Source organism: Elephantulus edwardii, unplaced genomic scaffold (genome assembly GCF_000299155.1).
Source record: "Elephantulus edwardii isolate Elephantulus edwardi_28Jun2011 unplaced genomic scaffold, EleEdw1.0 scaffold00116, whole genome shotgun sequence".
Lineage (NCBI taxonomy): Eukaryota > Metazoa > Chordata > Mammalia > Macroscelidea > Macroscelididae > Elephantulus > Elephantulus edwardii.
Genome location: NW_006399866.1, coordinates 4,333,235 through 4,351,221, shown reverse-complemented (window position 1 = coordinate 4,351,221; position 17,987 = coordinate 4,333,235). Strand labels below are relative to the sequence as shown.

General features: G+C 43.9%; 1 protein-coding gene across 1 annotated transcript in view; it reads right to left on the bottom strand.

Moving 5' to 3' along the window:
- Positions 1-894: 894 nt before the first annotated feature.
- Positions 895-17,987, bottom strand: part of LOC102876892 (golgin subfamily A member 2-like) — a 22,439-nt gene continuing 5,346 nt past the window's right edge. Inside the window, exons 4-19 of the mRNA XM_006892610.1 lie at positions 16,953-17,033; positions 8,193-8,255; positions 8,011-8,104; positions 7,801-7,907; positions 6,748-6,806; positions 6,334-6,454; positions 4,797-4,884; positions 3,867-4,156; positions 3,460-3,573; positions 2,456-2,626; positions 2,289-2,364; positions 2,014-2,078; positions 1,603-1,761; positions 1,410-1,512; positions 1,202-1,308; positions 895-900 (exon numbers count right to left, since the gene is read on the bottom strand). Of these exons, the coding sequence (XP_006892672.1) occupies positions 895-900; positions 1,202-1,308; positions 1,410-1,512; positions 1,603-1,761; positions 2,014-2,078; positions 2,289-2,364; positions 2,456-2,626; positions 3,460-3,573; positions 3,867-4,156; positions 4,797-4,884; positions 6,334-6,454; positions 6,748-6,806; positions 7,801-7,907; positions 8,011-8,104; positions 8,193-8,255; positions 16,953-17,033 (1,704 nt within the window). The remainder of the gene's footprint in view (positions 901-1,201; positions 1,309-1,409; positions 1,513-1,602; positions 1,762-2,013; positions 2,079-2,288; positions 2,365-2,455; positions 2,627-3,459; positions 3,574-3,866; positions 4,157-4,796; positions 4,885-6,333; positions 6,455-6,747; positions 6,807-7,800; positions 7,908-8,010; positions 8,105-8,192; positions 8,256-16,952; positions 17,034-17,987) is intronic.

The window sequence follows — 17,987 nt, the reverse complement described above, 5'->3', positions numbered from 1 at the left end:
TGCTCTCTTCTGACAACATCTTCTTTGCCTACATACAGGTTTCATATAAGCATAATTAAGTGTTCTGGAATTCCCATTCTTTACACTATTAGCCATAATGTGTTATGATCCACACAGTCAATAAAACAAAAAATACACATTCTTTTGATATCTTCTGCTTTCAGCCAGGATTCATCTGACATCGCTGGTGTCAAAACCTCTTCAAAGCCTAGCTTGAATTTCCTTTTTTTTATATTTTTTTTATTTTTTCTTTTAAAACAGGGATCCTACCTAACATTAATATTCCTAGTATATTTTTTGTGTCAGCCACCAAGGTTTTGAATATTAAGATAACTATACTACCAATGAAGAGGTATTTATGTTCTCTCCCTAGCCCTAGGGGTTTTTTTTGGTCAGGCACCAAGCCTTTCAATATTAAGCTAATTATACCCTTCCACCAACGAAAATAGTTATATGCTCTCCTTTAAAATAGAGCTCTAGAGCCTCACTTAGGTGGCTTCTTTTTTAAGTTTTAAAATATTTCTGGTAGGTTTTTTGTTCTTATATTTTTGTAATTTTTTTTTCTCTTTTTGTGAGATTGGTGGGGTTTTCTTTGTTTTTGTTTTTTAAGGGGGGGGATGAGGTTATCTCTAGTCTTAACTGCAAATAAATATGATGGTTTAGCCCCCCTGTCAGGATGAAATACACTACTAGAGATCCCTGTATGAGATTAGGTAAGAAAAATCTTCAGAGGGCTGCCTTTGGGGTTAGCATGGTAGAAAAATGGTACACATATGGCTTCTTCGGTTTGTTCCCACACTGAGTCCTCATTAGATTCAACGTTCCACAGGAGGAACTGCATCTTCTGGCCAGTTTTGAGGATGGGAGCATTAGCAGACCTGGCCTCTCCCTGGTTTACTTCTGCGAAGAGAGAAAAGCAGAGCTCTGACTCATGTGCAGGCTTCTCCTGCTTCCTCCCACACTTCCAAGGGCCATACTCACTGCTGGTGAGCTCCACATCCCGTGGGGCTGAGGTCTCAGGAGCCGCGTGAGAGGCAGCGGTGGTTTCTGATTGGAGCAGAGGGTTCTGCTCCCTCTCATAATTTTTATTCATTAATTTTAACACTGCTTCCGAAGTCTTTACCTGGAGAAGAAAACATTCAGCATTCCTACCTCTGCTCTACCCCAACCCCCATCCAAGGAGATGTCCAAGGCCCTTTACCTTTACATCATCTTTATGTTGAGCTACAGGGCCAATGCCCTCTTCCTTAGCCTGGTGATGCTCTTTTAGTTGTGCCCTATTGTTAAGGTAAAGGGCAGCATAGTCTCCTAGAGAGAAGGGTGGGTGCACAGATCTTAGAACTGGGGTTTCCTTCAGATCCACCATGTGCTTACCCCAGGGACCTATGACCCTCATTCCCCCTGCTCACCAATAGAAGCACTTTTCCCAGGCAGCTGGATGCAGCGATGTTCCAAATATTCCAGTCTCTCTTGTAGTTCTACTTTGTCTTTCATCACATCTATAAATCGTCCCTTGAGTCCAAACAACAGGGTCAATGTGAAGCAGTGACCTGCCCCCATCCTCTTGACCCACGTCAGGAGCAAGAACCCACACTTCCTTACTTGAAGTTTTTCCATTGCTTCCTGCAGGACTCGGTACTTCTCTCCAAGAACGTTGTCTTTTACTTCTGAAGGTGAGGGTTCAGGGTTTGGTCTATCTCTGACCTCCACGTCAGGCTCTTGCCCCCCATGCTGGGCCTGTTCTTTCTGAGACATAACTGCCTGTAGGCAAGGAGTTTGTGTACGTTTTTATAGGGAAAATATTCAGGAAATAACATAAGCAGAGGGGTAGGAGAAGCTTATCTCTTTGTCTGTGGCTCAAATGTTTAAAAGATGGAGAGGGATCTAATCCACTAGGTCCTAAGAGGAATGTGAGGATCAAGAGAAATCAGAACAGGAAAACCAAGAGATGTCAGGAAGATCAGTAATGTAAAAAAGTGAGACAGAGAAGGGGCAGGAAGGAGTCAGGCTTACCAGGGCACCTTGGCTGTTGAGCACTGACGGGGCAACATCCGCATCCTTTACCAGCATATCTTCTCCTAAAAGCAGTGAGCAAGATTTTCAGACCACCAACAAAGTAGATTGAGTGGGACCAGAAATTTCTCTGGGTCCATCTCTGCCACTACCTAGCTGTGCCATCCTGAGCCAGCTACTCCCCAGAAGAAAATGACTGGCTTTCCTAAAGCCCTCTTCTTAATTCTACAATGCTAAACCCCTTCCTTCCTCTCCTTCGAAGTGGTCTAACGTACCTTCTCTAGGGATCGCCAGGTCTCTTATTTGGGCCTCCAGTTGTTGGTTCCTCTCCTCTACAGTTGCTAATTTTTCCTAAGGGACCGGAGAGGGGCAGGGAGTGAAAAGGGGTACACATCACCAGATTCTCACACTCAAGGTTTCCACACTCAGCCAACTCCCTTACTTGGGTCCGCTGAAGCTCTTGGTTTATTTTATGCAGGGTGCCCTGATCAGAAATAAGATGTTGATATAATACTGCATATTGCTGGTAAGTTACTATATATAGTTGTAGGTAACGATAATACAGGTCTCTTTCCTCCTGTAGATTTTCCACTTGGGTATTTTTAGTTTTGACCTGTGGGAAAATCCTGGGCGTAAGAAAAGGTGGTAGCCTGCTCTGGATTCTAAGCCCTTAGGGGGTACAGAAGGGGGGGGGGGTAGGTCTTCAGGGCAAGCACTGTGAGGTTCTGCTATCTGCCCAAGCTCTACCACTTAATTATTTCCCTCACCCAGAGCTCTATGCCTTCACCCAGCCTCACTTCATAATCTACTTTGGCATCATTTCTACTTTAAGCCAGACTGACTGGGGGAAAAGTGAAGTATCAGTATCTGTTAAGTTCATGGTATGTGCCCAATAGTTTATATATGTTACTCTCACTTGATTTTTAACACCTCTGAGGAAAAGTGGGCTCTGGTGGCACAGTCTGTAGAGAGTTGCACTGGCTAACCCAAAGGCAGCCACTCAACCAGAGAAAGATGGACAGTCTCCTCTCATGCGCTCTAAGTAGGTCTGTCTTAATGGCATGGGATGAGATAGCCAGGAGCAAAGTGCTAAATTCCTTTACAGACAAGGAAACAGATGCTGAGAGTGAACAATGGAGCTGAGATGAACATCCAGGACTGAATTGAAGCAGCTCTCTCTAGGATTCAGGGACCCTAGCCCTGGTGATGATCTATGGATTGGAGCTACCCCCCTCTGAAAGTCAGAGGGCACAGGAAGGAGCTGTTATTGACTCTGCAAAGCTTGTGGTTGTTTACTTTTCCGATGCTCTCATGCCTCCATATCCCCTTCCTCCCCAACTGAAGCTGCTTCTCAGGTCTGACCCTGGCACCTAGCTCTATCCCTGGACCATCCCAAGGCTACTGCCTCTTGCCCAGCCCTTTTCAGCTGAGGCAGGCAGGGGTTACCATTTTTTTGAGCTCCTCCACGTTTTTCTGGAGCTCATCTATTTTCTTGGTAAGTTCCTTTTTAATATGCTGTTCCGCCTGAAGCGTATTGGTCAGTTCCAGCTTATCATTTGTCTGCACAGAGAGAAGTAATCAGCCACTGTCCAATGCAGTAGGAACCCCCACAACTAGGTGTCCACCTCACCTCCCACAGCTCAGGGGAGGATTGAGACAGGTTGGAAAATATGCAGCCCCCACCCCCAACTACATCTGCTTTATGGGGCTGGTTCACAGGGTGCCATCATATATGAGATCTATATACCCCATTGTACTGATGGGGAAACAGAGAACCAGAGGGTCAAGTTTTTGCCCTGCAACAAAGGACTTATCAAGTGAGGAAGGCAGGCAAGTCAGGCAGGACTGCGCACCAGTTTGACAAAACTCTCTTGCAATTCTTTTAACTGATCTTTCAAATCTCCGTTCTGGCTAGCCTCTAACGTCTCGAGAATTGCAGGCCTCAAAGACTCGAGCTCCCGCCATCGTTCTTCAACATGTTCAAGTTCATGGAGATGGTGTTCTCGGCTCTGGTACTGTAGTATCATCATTTCATAGTCATTTCTCTGATCACTAAGTTGCTTCTTTAGACAATCTAGCTCAGCATGGAGACGTTCTTCATTCTTCAGTGACCCTGAAGGAGGATTATCAGGTGAGTGAAAAGCTAAGAAATGAGGCATTAAGAGTAAGAGCTTCTTGTTTTTGTCTCTAAAAGCCTTCTTCTTGGTCCAGGGTTTCTAACTCATGCTCCTCACTTTAACTTCCTGGTTCATTGTTAATAAACCTAACACCTGTATATTCAAACTTTTATGCCACTTTCAAATAGAGTTCTTAGTCATTCTTACATTCCAGACAACTCTGGCTATTTGACAGTGGGGACATGTTGCAAGGAGGGACTAGTCCATGGAGAGGGACGTCATGCTTGGGAGGATGGAGGGACAGCGCAGGAAAGGAAGACCCTCAGTGAGATGGATTGATTCAGTGACTGGTAATGGGGGTTGGTGTGTTGGAGATGGTGAGATTGGCACAGGATAGGGCAGAGCTCAGGGCTGCTGTACATATGGTCGCTATGAGTCACGGGCGACTCAACGGCAAATAACAACAACGTCATCCCCTTTCTTGCAACTGAGAACACCAAGATGTAGAGTGGTTATAAGATTACAAGGACACACAGCAAGTCAGTGGCAACTCCTGGTACAACTCACTTTACCCTTTACCACAATGCCCCACTTCTCCACCCATCTCCCTAGGGAATACCTACGGCTAACAGCAATTCTACTCCTGGGTCTCTAGACTCAGTTTACCTTTCTCCTCTTTTAATACAGTCAACTGGGATTCCAGTTCTTGAATTTTAGCCAAGGAGAGTTCTTTTTCTTCCTTAAGGTTAAGCACCTGTCCGGAACACAAGGAGGAGGAACACATCAAGGCAGGAAGGCAGGGAGCAGAATAAGGGTTGTGAGGGCCGTCTCCCTTCTCTCTACCCTAGCTCTACAAAACACAGTGTCCCACTAAAATGTGTTCACAAGTGACCAAGCTGGACTGTGAAATACCAGCGATAGTGTATCCAGAATTACAGCAACAAGCAATCTACCACTGTACAATCAATCATCAGAAGAATGGTTAAGTAGACCTGAATTAATAATAGTTATATCAACATGCCTTTCTTGTTGTGACCTCTGCATGGAAACATGCCTCTCGCAAAGGATCCCCTTCATTCCTCTCCAGAAGAGGAGAAAAGGAAACACAAAAAGAAGCGCCTGGTGCAGAGCCCTAATTCCTATTTCATGGATGTGAAATGTCCAGGATGCTATAAAATCACTACGGTCTTCAGCCATGCACACCCAGTAGTTTTGTGTGTTGGCCACTCCACTGTTCTCTGTCAGGCTACAGGAGGAAAAGCAAGGCTTACAGAAGGATGCTATTTCAGACGGAAGCAGCATTAAGAAAAAAAAATCAAGATGGAAATTATCTCAATAAACAGAATTTTGGGGGAAAAAAATAGTATATCAACACTAGCTTTTCCTTTGTAAAAACCTACCTCAGGAACGAATGTAAGACGTTAATAAAAACAGAAAATGTGTGTAAGGGTGTGGGGGGAAGAGTAAGATATAGGAACTCTGTACTCTACCTACAATTTTTTGTAAACATAAAGGTGTTCTGAAAAAATCTATTAACACATAACACAATCACCTCTGTCTGTACACTAGGAGCAAGGGGTCAGGTTTCAATTTTACAGTTAAATAAACAAGAAATCCAAGTGGTCTCCTAAAGGGGCAGGCTGGAGAGAGGGGAAGGCAGAGGGATAGGCCTTACCTTTTTTGACAGTTGTTCCACCTGATCTTTCAAAACAGCATTATTTTCATCATCAGTTGGCTCCAGGGAGAACTGTTCAGAATCCTTCAGTAATAAGAATGGGCACAGAAGTTGGGAGGGGCTGTCACTGGTCCTCACTTGCTCCTAGCCACCTGAGGTCACCCACAGTCATCCTCCTCCCACGTTTTCCTCCGCAAAGCCTCCCTTGTTCCTTTTCTCTCTCCAGGTTTTCCTGCTTTGAACAGGCCTGACTGGTATCACTCAGAGGAGTGGTTGGAGGAAATGAAGTTAGATCTGGGAAGCCCAGGCTGGGGGAGAAAAGACCCCAGTGGAAGGAAGCTATATGAAGAAGGCATGGCTGTGTGCGGGGTCCTAATCTGTGATAATTTATCATCCTCTGGAGGTGATTCTACAGCAAGACCAGAACAAGGATCCACTCTTTCAGGCATCTTTTGGAAGGCATCCCTAGATGCCCTGGCCATAGAAAGAAAGATGAGGCTGGACTCCACAGACCTCCTTGCCCCTTACCTGCTGGATTTTACACTCTGGAGCATCTAGCTCCTCCCGTAGAGTCTTCAGATCATTCTCAACGGTTTGTAATTCTCTTTCTAACTCCACGTTCTTTTTAGTTAGTGTCTCATTTGTACAGCTTTTGCCCAGTGAGAGTGGAAGAAGACATTAGTAAAGAACAAAAATGATCACTGTAGTAATCAATCCAGAAAGAACCTTGAAAACTGACAGGGTCACAACTAACAGTCCACAGAGTTTGGGAGTTGTTGGCGGCCACAACAAGGGTTCTGGCACAGTAGGACTAAACCCTGGCTCTGCACACTCTCCAGGTCTATGTGACCTTCTCATCATGCTCACTCATATCCCTCCCACTTCCCACAATATTTAGGCCAATGCCCATGAGATACCCATCCCCACCTCTCCTCATCTTACCTCTGCTTAAGAACCTGCACCAGCAGGCTGTCTCTTTCTTTAAGTAGTTCTTTTTTGTACTGTAGATACAAAAATGTTAAGTCAAGATTTGGCAGGCAGATGTAGTGCTCAATCTAATGACAATTCCAATAATAACTAAACTACTTCCTGAATCTTACTTTTTACTTTTGCCTTCAAAGCAATTCCAAGTCTACATCCTCATTTCAATAAATACTCAGAATGGATGGGGCAGGTAAGTAATTTCTAGCTAGGTAACTTAATCAGGTAATCTTGCTGTTATTCCAGTGTCATCATCATCACTGTTTATACTGCCAACATTCACTGAGTGTTTTACCAAGGTACCATGCTAACATCTTACATAGACAATGCCACTTCATACTCTTAACCACTAGATGAGACCATTTTATGGACATAAGAAACCCAATATGAGTGATTAAGATCACAATGGCAGACTGATTTTACCACTACTAGTTTTTCCATGAGCAAGAACATAAAATGAGCAGACAGGAGTAGGGGAATTCAGTGTTTGTATTATAACCTTTTGTTCATTTTTTAAATACTCCTGCATTCACCTGGTCCAGTATTCAGAAGGCAGAGAGGTAACGTGTCTCCCAGCCATTTCACTCCTCTACTCTAAGTTGTTTTTTCGTTTTTTTTTTAATAAATCCTTTTAAGTGTCTTGGGTATATCACACACAAGCATACACACTTCCCCACTTTCTATATCATAATAAAGACATTATTCTGTAGCTTCACAATTTAAGTGCTTTATTTCTTTCTTTCTCCTGGACACTAAGCCAAGGCTCACAACCAGTTAATGTCAGGGCTGTGACTTGAACTCTGGAGCCAGTGATGACTCAGTGACAGTAACCCAACTGATCCATGGAAATCTACTCATCCCCTCAGGCTGATTCTAACAACCACACAGCTAAAGCAACTAGAAATGTCCTGTGCTGCTTCCTAGACAACAAGACACTATGACCTGCGGAAGAAAACCTGAGGCTCCCTCCGTGTGGAGAGCTGGGCTGACCACAGATGTGAGTGGTGGGCTCACCTTGTTAAGTATGTTCTTCTCTTTCGCAACTGCAGAGATTGCACGCTCAAGTTTTTCAACGCGCTGCTGCGAAGCTTTTAAATGTGCAGCAACATCCTCGAGTTCTCCTGGGATGAGACATGAAAAGGGGTAGGAACCCAAAATAGCACTGCTGACGGTATGCCAACAATGTGGCCAGTGGAAGGCTTAAAGGGTGTCCCAGAGTCCCACCTGTCTTCGCCTTTACAGCATTCTGAGTATGGTAAAGAGCAGACCGTAAGTCCGATTTCTCTGATATGAGTATGCCGATTGTTTGAATGTGGACCTATGAGAGAAAACCCAACAGATCATGGGGGGGGAAGTTAAGACGTGTTTTCTACATGACATGAGGGATTACCATAGAGTCCATGTACCTCTAATTGATGGCGAAGACAACCTTCCTCTTGAGCAATTTTAGTTTCAAATTCTTTTTTATCCTGTAGGACAAAGGAGGAAAGACATCATTTATTGGGAGGAGCAAAAACAGAGCCAACAATGATATGTGCCCCTCAGAGTACCAGCAACGTCCAGGACAGGCTCACTGATGAGCTAGATTATCAGGGGCTGGAGAGGAGGGGAGATGGGAGGGCAAAGGAAGTCTGAGGCCTAATTTCTTCCCCAAACCCATGAGCAATGGAACAAGCAAACACATTACATTTTCTCGAAGGTTCTTTAAGTCTTCATTTTGTTTTTCCTGTGGGGAAAGCAAAGCAAGTTAAGTGAAATGGTCCCCTTTCCTACAGTCCCAAGACCAAGAAAGAAGGAAGCTGTGGACCAGGAAATGAATTTTAGAAGAAGAGTTTTCACACTCTAAGGGGCCTTGAACTGACAAACACTCTTCAAGTTCCCAAGGAAGTTCTAAACTTGGGTTTTTCTTGGCTTTTTGTTGAATCTGGCTACCTTTCAAAGTAACATACACCTTTAGAAATGGAGTCTGAGAAGAGATAATAATCCCTTGTGATTTGGAAAGGTGTTTTCAGTCAACAAATATATATTGAGCACTTAAAATAGACCAGGTCCTTTGTTAACAGCAGGGGCAGAGGAGTGAAAAGGGTAACACAAGAAGCCTGACATTTGCATTCAAATAGACATTTAAATCTTTCCTTTAAAAATGTCTAAGGTTAAAAAAAAAAGTCTAAGGTCACTATCTGATTCTCCCTACTATGAAAACAAAAACCCAGTGAGAAGAAATTAGGTGCTGGGTCAGCCTGCAACATAGAGTCCTGACACCATTAGGGCTAGTGCTTGAAGGGCTACACACAACCCCCCAAAAAATGTGGGGAGGATCTGGCGGAGGAGTCTGCAGAAGAGGGAGTGTGGGGAGGAGAGACAAAAAGAGCCAAACTGTGCACAGTGCTTTGGTCCCTAAAGCAGAGCCTTACACACACCCCCCAAAAAAACACTCCAGTGTCCCTGAGTACCAGGGGCCCCAATCCCCTTTCTTCAAAACTCCAAAGAGAAATTAAAGCCCAGGGTTGGGCAGCATGGAATCAGGGAACCCCACTGGACTCTTTACCAAAGTCTCTAACTTGTTTTTTAGTTCTTTACTTGATTCCAATGTCAGAGTTGTAGGGCTCAAGATGGTCTCTGAGTTTTCTCAGTTGGCAAGGGGCGCCCAGCCCCCACTGTGTGTGAGCAGATGGGAGCAGACCTGAACAGCAGGGTCTACCTATTGTAGCTCTAGTCCAGAGCCACTTACCTCTAGATTGTAAACATCCGTTGAAGTTATACCCTTGGCATTAGTCAATGACAACTAGAAGAAAAGTAATAGCACTCATGGAGCAATTCTGTCCCATCTCTCTGTCTTCTCTACCAACTAGCAAAAAATGTTTCTCTTCCAATTTTGTTTCCCCTTGCCCTCTCTTAAAATTCCTTATGGCAACTTCTGGTTCTTAACCCCTCATATATCCTCTTCTTCAAAGTAGCCCTTATCTTATAAATTCTACATAGGCTAAAATAACGGACCAAATATTGTGGTCTAATTCCTACATTTTGAAGCATCTACAGATGACAGAAAGAAGTGAAGGAAGGAGAGGGAGAGAGATCATTAGGACTCAGAGGGGGCATCTGAGCTGTCTCAGCAGGCAAGGGGCCCCTAGCCGGTTGTGTGGGAGCAGATGGGAGTAGAGTAGCTCTAGTCCAGAGTCACTTACCTCTAGATCTTCAACATCCGTTGAAGTTACATGCTTGGTATCAGTCAACAACAACTAGGAGAGAAACAGTGCTCATGGAGAGACTTTGTCTCATCTGTCTTTTTCCTAAAACTAGCACATTTGCCCTTCCACCTTTGTCTCCCTCATTCTTCCCGTCCCGCTCTCGATCATAATGTCCCTTTTCCCCCTTGTTGTGTACCGTTGAATCAGATTCAACTTGGCACAGGACTGGCCCTCCTTCTCTAGAGAAGCATCTGGTAGACTCAAACCAAGTGCCTTTGGGATTGCAGCCAAGTGCTTTCTGGATTGCAGCGCAGCTTCTTGCCACTGGCCTTCAGAGCTCCTGCTCATAATTCCTTATATCAACTTTCCCTGGTTCTTAACCCCTCATCTTCCTTCTCTTCCTGTAAATTCTACACAGGCTAGAATAATGGACCAAGTCTTACGATCCAACTCCTACATTTCTGAGCACAGGTAGATAATAAAAAATTGAAAAGAGGGAGAGGGTTCACTGGAACTCAGGCAGGGACCCAGCCCCACTGTGTGAGGAGATGGGATGAAAGATGGACAGCAGGGTCCACTCTATGTAGCTCTAATCAAGAGCCACTTACCTCTAGCTAGGTCTTCAACATCTGTTGAGGTTTATCATTAGTATTAGTGGAAAGTAAAAGAGTGCTCAGACTATCTCCATCCACGCTTCCAGCTTCCTTTCCTCCCTAACACTTGGCAAAATTTTCTCTTCTTCCAACTTTGTCTCACTCTGCCCTCTCTTTAAAATCCCTTATATCAGCTTCTCCTGGTTCTTAACCCTTCATCTTTCTTCCTCTTCCAAGAACCTCTAATCCTGGAAGTTCTAGAGTTTAAATAATGGACAAAATCTTGTAGTCCACTCCTACATTTCTGAGCACATAGAAATAACACAAAGAATTGAAGAAAGAAAGATCACTGGGCCTCAGGAGGGGTCTCTGGGCTGTCTCAGCTGACAAGAGCTGCCTCAGCCCCTGCTGTGTGTGAGGAGATGGGAGTAGAGCTGGATAGCAGGATCCACCTATGTAACTCTAGTGCAGAGCCACTTACTTCTAAATCCTCAGTGTTAGTGGATGTCACATCTTTGGTATTAATGGATGGTAACTAGAAGAAGAGAAAGAACCTTCATGAAGATACTCTTTCCTCCAATGTCTCTAAACCACCTTTCTTCCCTACCAACTAGCAAAATTGTCTTCTTCCAACTTTGTGTCCCCCTGCCCTCTCTTAAAATCCCTTATGCCGACTTCTCCTGGACCAAATGTTGCGCTCCAATCCCCACATTTCTGAGCATATACAGATGACAGAACTGAAGGAAGGAGAGACAGAGAGAGCAGTCACTGGGGCTTGTGAGAGTAATTTGAGCTTTTGCAGCTGGCAAGGGCCTTCCAACCCCCCATTGTATGGGAGCAGATGAGAGTAGGATAGACTGCAGGACCCAACTACATAGCTCTACTCCTGAGCCTCTTACCTCCGGATCTTCAACAGCCGTTGAAGTTCGATCCTTGGTATTAATAAAAGAGGACTAGAAGAAAAGAAATAGTACTTATGAAGAGATTTTGTCCCTATTAATGTCTCCAGTGACCTTCCTTCCCTAACAAGTAGTAAAACTGTCTCTTCTTCCCACTTTGTCTCCCCGCTCCCCACCCTCTCTCTTATAATCCCTATGTCAACTTCCCCTGGTTCTTAATCCCTCATCTTTTTTCCTCTTTCAAGTAGCTCTCATTCTGTAATCTACAATATAAAATAATGGAATTCATCTTGCCATATCACTCCTACATTTCTGAGCACATAGAAATAACACAAACACTGGGGTTGGGGTGTGTGTGTGTATGTGTGTGTCTGTGTCTTTCTGAGCTGTCTCAGCTGGCAAGGGTGTGTGTGTGTGTCTGTCTGTCTTTGTCTTTCGCTGGCAAGGGTGTGTGTGTGTGTGTGTGTGTGTCTGTGTGTGTGTGTGTGTGTGTGTGTGTGTCTGTCTGTCTGTCTTTGTCTTTCGCTGGCAAGGGTGTGTGTGTGTGTGTGTGTCTGTCTTTCTGAGCTGTCTCAGCTGGCAAGGGCCACCCAGCCCCAGCTGTGTGTAAGGAGATGGGAGTAGAGCAGGGTCCACTTATGTAGCTCTAGTCCAGAGCCACTTATCTTTAAATTTTCAGTATCAGTTGATGTTATATCCTTAGTCGTCTTATAAGACTAGAAAAAAAAACAGCGCTCATGAAAAGACCCATAAATGTCTCCTATCACCTTTCTTCCCTACCAACTCACAAATTTTCTCCTCTTCCAACTTTGTCTCCTCCTGCCTTCTCCCAACTTCCCCTGGTTCTTAACCCCTCATCTTTTCTTTTCTTCCAAATAACCTGCAACCTTTAAAGTTCTACACAAACTGAAACAACAGACCAAATCTAGTGGTCCAATTCCCACATTTCTGAACACATGCAGACAACAGACAGAAATGAAGGAAGGAGAGGTAGAACAGTCATTGGGGTACTTGAGCTTTCTCAGCTGGCAAGGGGCATTCAGCTCCCACTGTGTGTGAGGAGATGCAATGCGAGCTGGACATCAGAGCTGGACTGAAGGATCTACTTACTAAGTTTATGGGGCCACTTACTTCCCAATCATCATCATCTACCAATTATTATGACACAATCTCTATGCTCTATCACAGCAGTGGAGGAGGACTAGAAGAAAGAGGACTTACAGGATGCCCCGTCGCACTCATTCAGTGGTCTTTCAGTGGCCAACTTCACTGGTCTTTTCCCGGACCAAGTAATAAAATTTTCCTTCTTTCCAATTTGGTCCATACACCTTCTTATAAGCCCTTAAACCAACTTCTCCCATTCTTAGCTGCCCTTTCTCCTCTCTCAAGCAGCTCTCATACTGTCAGAGAAGCCTTGGCAAACCCATGACCGTTCCCTAATACTAAAGCTGCCCTCCCTCTAGTGAATTCTGGCCTCACTTTCTAGCATGCTTTCCCTTTTCTAGGTGCTGATTTCTGGGGTACCTGTGATACGAGTCCAGTGAGCTGCTGGGAAATTTGACGCAGGCTCTCGGTAGATGAAAGAGATCTAGGGAAGCAGACATAAGAAAGAGGTCAGAGATAAAAGTGGCACGATGGGGAACAGAGAATTATGGGCATATCCCAACTCCCTCAGCCTCGGGACTGCTGCCTGGATGAGACACTTACTGGTTTTCATCATTGGTGGAATTAATACCATTCGTATCACAATTCTGTATGAGAAGAAATACATAGTTGGTCATTCAGTTTCTGTTAAGAACTGCACAGAGGCAGGGTGATCTAAGCTTCCCAACCTCCTTAAACTTCAAGGAAATGTCCAGTGTTTCTGGCTTTTCAACTCCAGGCCTCAGGGAACCACATTATCTAAAACAGATAATCTAAAGGAGGTCTAATCCTCTGAGCAAGAAGAGGGAGCAAATATACAGCAGGCAAAGGAGAAGCACAAACCTGAGATGTTTCTTTCTTGACATAAATAAATGGTTCATCACTATTCAATGAGTGAAAGCTATCAGAGGAACTGGTATCATCGTCCTCACTCTCAGGAGTAGCCTGGACACTGCCAGATTCTAAGATGATACTATCTATGGCAGTTTCCTTTATAGGAGCCGTGTGATCTTTGTGCACCTGTTACAAGAGAGAGCCAAGAGTTAAGAAAGCAGGCATCTTAATGCAATGGACACATGGTTGTGGAGGAGGTAGAATAGGCATTGCTGTGGTCAGAGTGCATGACACATGCGGGGAGCCACTGTGCAGTGTGGGCTTGGCTGGCCCAGGCCACTCTAGAGCATCTGAGACGGTCACAGTTCAAAGCACCACCTCCATGATCACATGGAAATCTGGCTCTCTGGGGGAAAAGGTGCCCAACTACATGCTTCTTCCTACTCTCTGGAGCTAAAAAGAAAAGAAACCAAAGCCACATTATAGCCACTATCCCCACTCCAACTTCCTTGGTCCAGAAACATCTACCTAACCAAGAAATAATCTCAAACCTGAGGTAAAAGGTCTACCCATAACTCTTGGCATTCTGGAGGCCACAGAGTATCTAGGAGCCGTGAGGAAGCCTCTCCCTCTCATCCACACCTGGACCTACTTGACAGACCAGATTCCCCACCCTAGGCCACCCCAGGTTGATCTAAGCTCAAACTTAAAAAAACAGACCAAGCCTCTTAGAGATGTCCACTGATAGAAAACAGACCAGGTGGACAAAGAAAGTGGAAATAGCCAATAAACTGGAATATGAAGAAGGAAGTGTCCTTAGGAGCCAGAACCTGACCAAGGAAGTTGAGTCTGGGGTGGAAGGAAGAGGCCACCTCTCTGTGGGGAAAGGGCTCCCAATTTTCTGAACCCTTTATCTCTTGTCTCTAAAAACCCCAATCTAATTACCTCCTCAGAGTGAATGCTAGAGAACCTGAGAAGTTGAAGACCACCATACTTATGTCTGTGCTGTGACCTTTAACCCTGGGACCTACTGTTGCCATGCTGACTGATTATACTAAGTAAAAAGAATTCTAATTCTACAGCTAGCCAGGTTTGAGACTTTGGGGAATTCTTGGGCTCTGAATTCCTTCTAGCATTTTGAGCTCCCACTGATCTCTAGGATTAGAACTAGAAAAACTGGGGAACAGAGGGGAGTGATGATGGGAGAAGTATTTCTCTTAGGACTTATATAAGGAAAAAAAGAAATTCTTCCCTAGTATTTTCTAAATAGAGTAGGAAGTCTAGGTTTTGTCACGATTATAAAATCTTAATTTTTTTTTCTTTTTTGACAAGGGGCCTTAATACAAAGAGGACCTTTGGCCCCAAGTCACTAGATCCCAGGCCCATCTGGCAGCAACTGCTCAGGGTTAAAAAGCTCCTGTGTTTGCACATAAAAAATCGTAAAATCTTTTAGCTAAGCATTTAAGTTTATTTAAGCTTTCAACTAATTTCTTTTTTTTTCTTTTTGTGCACCATCAAGTAAAATCCAACTGGCACAGGTGGAAATTGCCCCACCTCCTCCAGTGGAGCTTCTGGTGGATTTGAACCATGCGCCTTCAGGATTGCAGTACAGCTTCTAGCCACTAGGCCACCAGAGCTCCCTTCAACTGATATTTCTTTTTTTAAAAAAAAAATCTTTTTTTTTTTTAAATTTCATTATTTTTTGTGTGTACCGTCAAATCAGATCTGACTGGTACAGGAGGGACATTGTTCCTCCTTCTCGAGCAAAGCATCTGGTGGATTTGAACTGTGCACCTCTGAACTTGCATTTGCTGCTTCTTGCCACTAGGCCACCAGAGCTCGCCAGCAACTGATATTTCTTAAAAGTTCATTTCTCGGAGCTCTTGTGGCCTAGTGGCAAGAAGCTGCGCTACAATCATGAAGGCACATAGTTCAAATCCATCAGATGCTACACTGGAGAAAGAGGGGCAATCTACTCTTTCTGTACCAGTTGAATCTGACTCGATGGCACACAACAACAAAATAAAATTAAAAATTTAAAAAAAATAGTTCATTTCTCTTCAAAACATTACATCCTATTAAAAGTTTTTTCTCTGTTCATTATTCTCCCATTTCTGGAAATATCAGATCTAGAAAGGATGTCCAAATCACAAGCCTGTATCAATAAAAAGAGAAGACTTCACAGGGAAACAGATATCAAGGTAGTTTTAAAATAACAAAAATGAGACATAAGGGGTCTTTGATACCAAAGTAGAGAGAAATCTGTGCATAGAATCTCAGAAACTTTGAACAGATGACTACTTTTCTGAGGCAAAAGCAGAGGCCCCAGACTCAATAACTACAAAACAGATTTCTGACTCTTCTATGCCTATGCCCACTTTTCCATGCTGGACAGTCTGCCCTGAGTTAATAAGGTAAGGCAGTTTAAAAAGAGTAAATCCTGGGTGTAAAAAGCCCCAGGATTAAAACAATCTTCACAACACTGGCCCCACAGTCCCTTTCTTCATGCCTACATCTCCAGCAGGACCTGGCCTGGTTTCAGAGGAATCTCTGGCTTGGCAGATGTCTCCCGAGCAAGTCATGAAGGAAGTGCCAACATCACAGCCCCTCTGGATCCTGTGTGCTCCCCACAGTGTGCTATGCCAGCTCTTTGTCTTCCTTACAGGTGTTCCACAAATTCCTAATTTTGGGCTTTACCTGCTCACTTCTTCTACCTGGAGTTCCCATATCAAAAGGTACCCATTTATAACAAACTGGCCTCTAGTCTTGAATCCTCAGTTCTGCAGAACATTGTCACATTCTACGGTCCCTATTTCAGAGCAGTTAGCCTCCCTCAATGATAACCACTTTCTTTACTGTCTAGCAACTATCAAGGGCCCAACAAATATGAATACATTTCTAACTGTATTTTAAAAAGGGATCAGAGGCAGAATGCTGTAACTCATCTCCCTGGTGAACCTCAGATCCTTATAGGTAGTTCCGATGAATAAAATAACCTCACTCCTGCAGTGATACTGCAAACATTTTCTCTTAATCCTATTTTCCTTATGCTCAAACTGAGAACAAGCAATCCTAAAATTCACAAACTTCCATGTGATTCACAGTCTCTTCTGGAAGTGGATACCAGAGGGCAAGATCTAAGTTTTTCTTTTGATCTCTTTTAGTATGATTAAACACCACCAGGCACTCAATCTTGGGGCTTGAAGACCTCAAATTCCTGGAGGTTATTTCCAAATTATCTCAAGCCTTCAAGATGCACTTTACCTTCTCCAAATGACAAAAGATGTGGGTAAGGAAAAACAAGCAAGCAAACAGGCAAAGAGTAGGCATGAAAAGACTACGGTCAATGACAATATAAATTAAGTTATAGACCAAGCCCAAATCAAAAAGCCTCAGGACATGCACAGCTAGGAGAGAGCAGGACATGCAAAGCTGGGAGAGAGCAAGCAAGCCAGATGCCCAGCTGTGAGAGACAGAGCAAGCCAGAGTAGATATGGACACTGCCTCACCTTCCACTTGTCCAGTGCGGATAACACTACCCCATTAGAACAGTTAAAGTTGGACACCAGCACCTTCAGAATATCCTGAATCTATAAGAAGTGAAAAGCGAAAAACAAGGGCAAAAGGAAGAAAGAGAAAGTGGGCTTAGAAAGAGGAAGAAAAATCAGAAGAAAAAGAACAGGTGGGTTCAGAGAAACGCCAAAGGTGGTGTCAACAAAATGGCCTGTGCCACATGATTGTCACTTCTGCATAGGGCAGAGATCAACAGAAACAAATTAGCCACTGAATGATGTGCTCCCATAGTGTCACAGGTTGGGAAAGTTTTGAAAGCAACCAACCAGTGGAGCTATTTTCTTAATTTACTTATTGGGCCTGAGATACAGGGGATGAACTAAGTTGGTCTCCAATGAGAAGGAGATCCAGGGAAAGATGCAGCATTTTTCTGAGGTCACTAACCAACCACGTGAGAAGAAAGGGGAAAAAAAGGACTCAGAACTCCTATCTCTTGATCTTATAGTGCCTGAGACCCTCTTCACCACTCCCTAGGGTAATTTTCTTGGCACATCCTTAAGGGAGAATATCATAGATAAGTGGCTGTTTTCATTGGCTTCACTTCCCTGTGAGGCTAGGAATGAATAAAATAAGCATTAAGTCAAATATCAACTACCATTTGTTAAATGTTTATATTTATGAGATCTTGTTCTAAGGGATTTCATGAAAATAACACAAATAGTAGTTTTTTCTTTATACTTGTTATTTTTTCTTCATTGTTGCACATTTTCTTCCACTAGCCCACCCAGCAATGCATACTTTGATCCAGATTGTTGTCTGGATAGAGAAATTTCATTTCAATGTCAAACAATTTTTTTTTCAGAACCAAATTTTACCTAGCAGCTGACACTCCCCCCCATGCACAATCTTCCTTCTACCATGTACTTCAGCAACGCCCCCCCCAGGAACCAGGCCAAGCAAGACCCACTACCTCTGGAGTACTGCAGCCACCCAAAGTTGTTGTTTTGGGGCTGCCACCATTTTTGATGTTT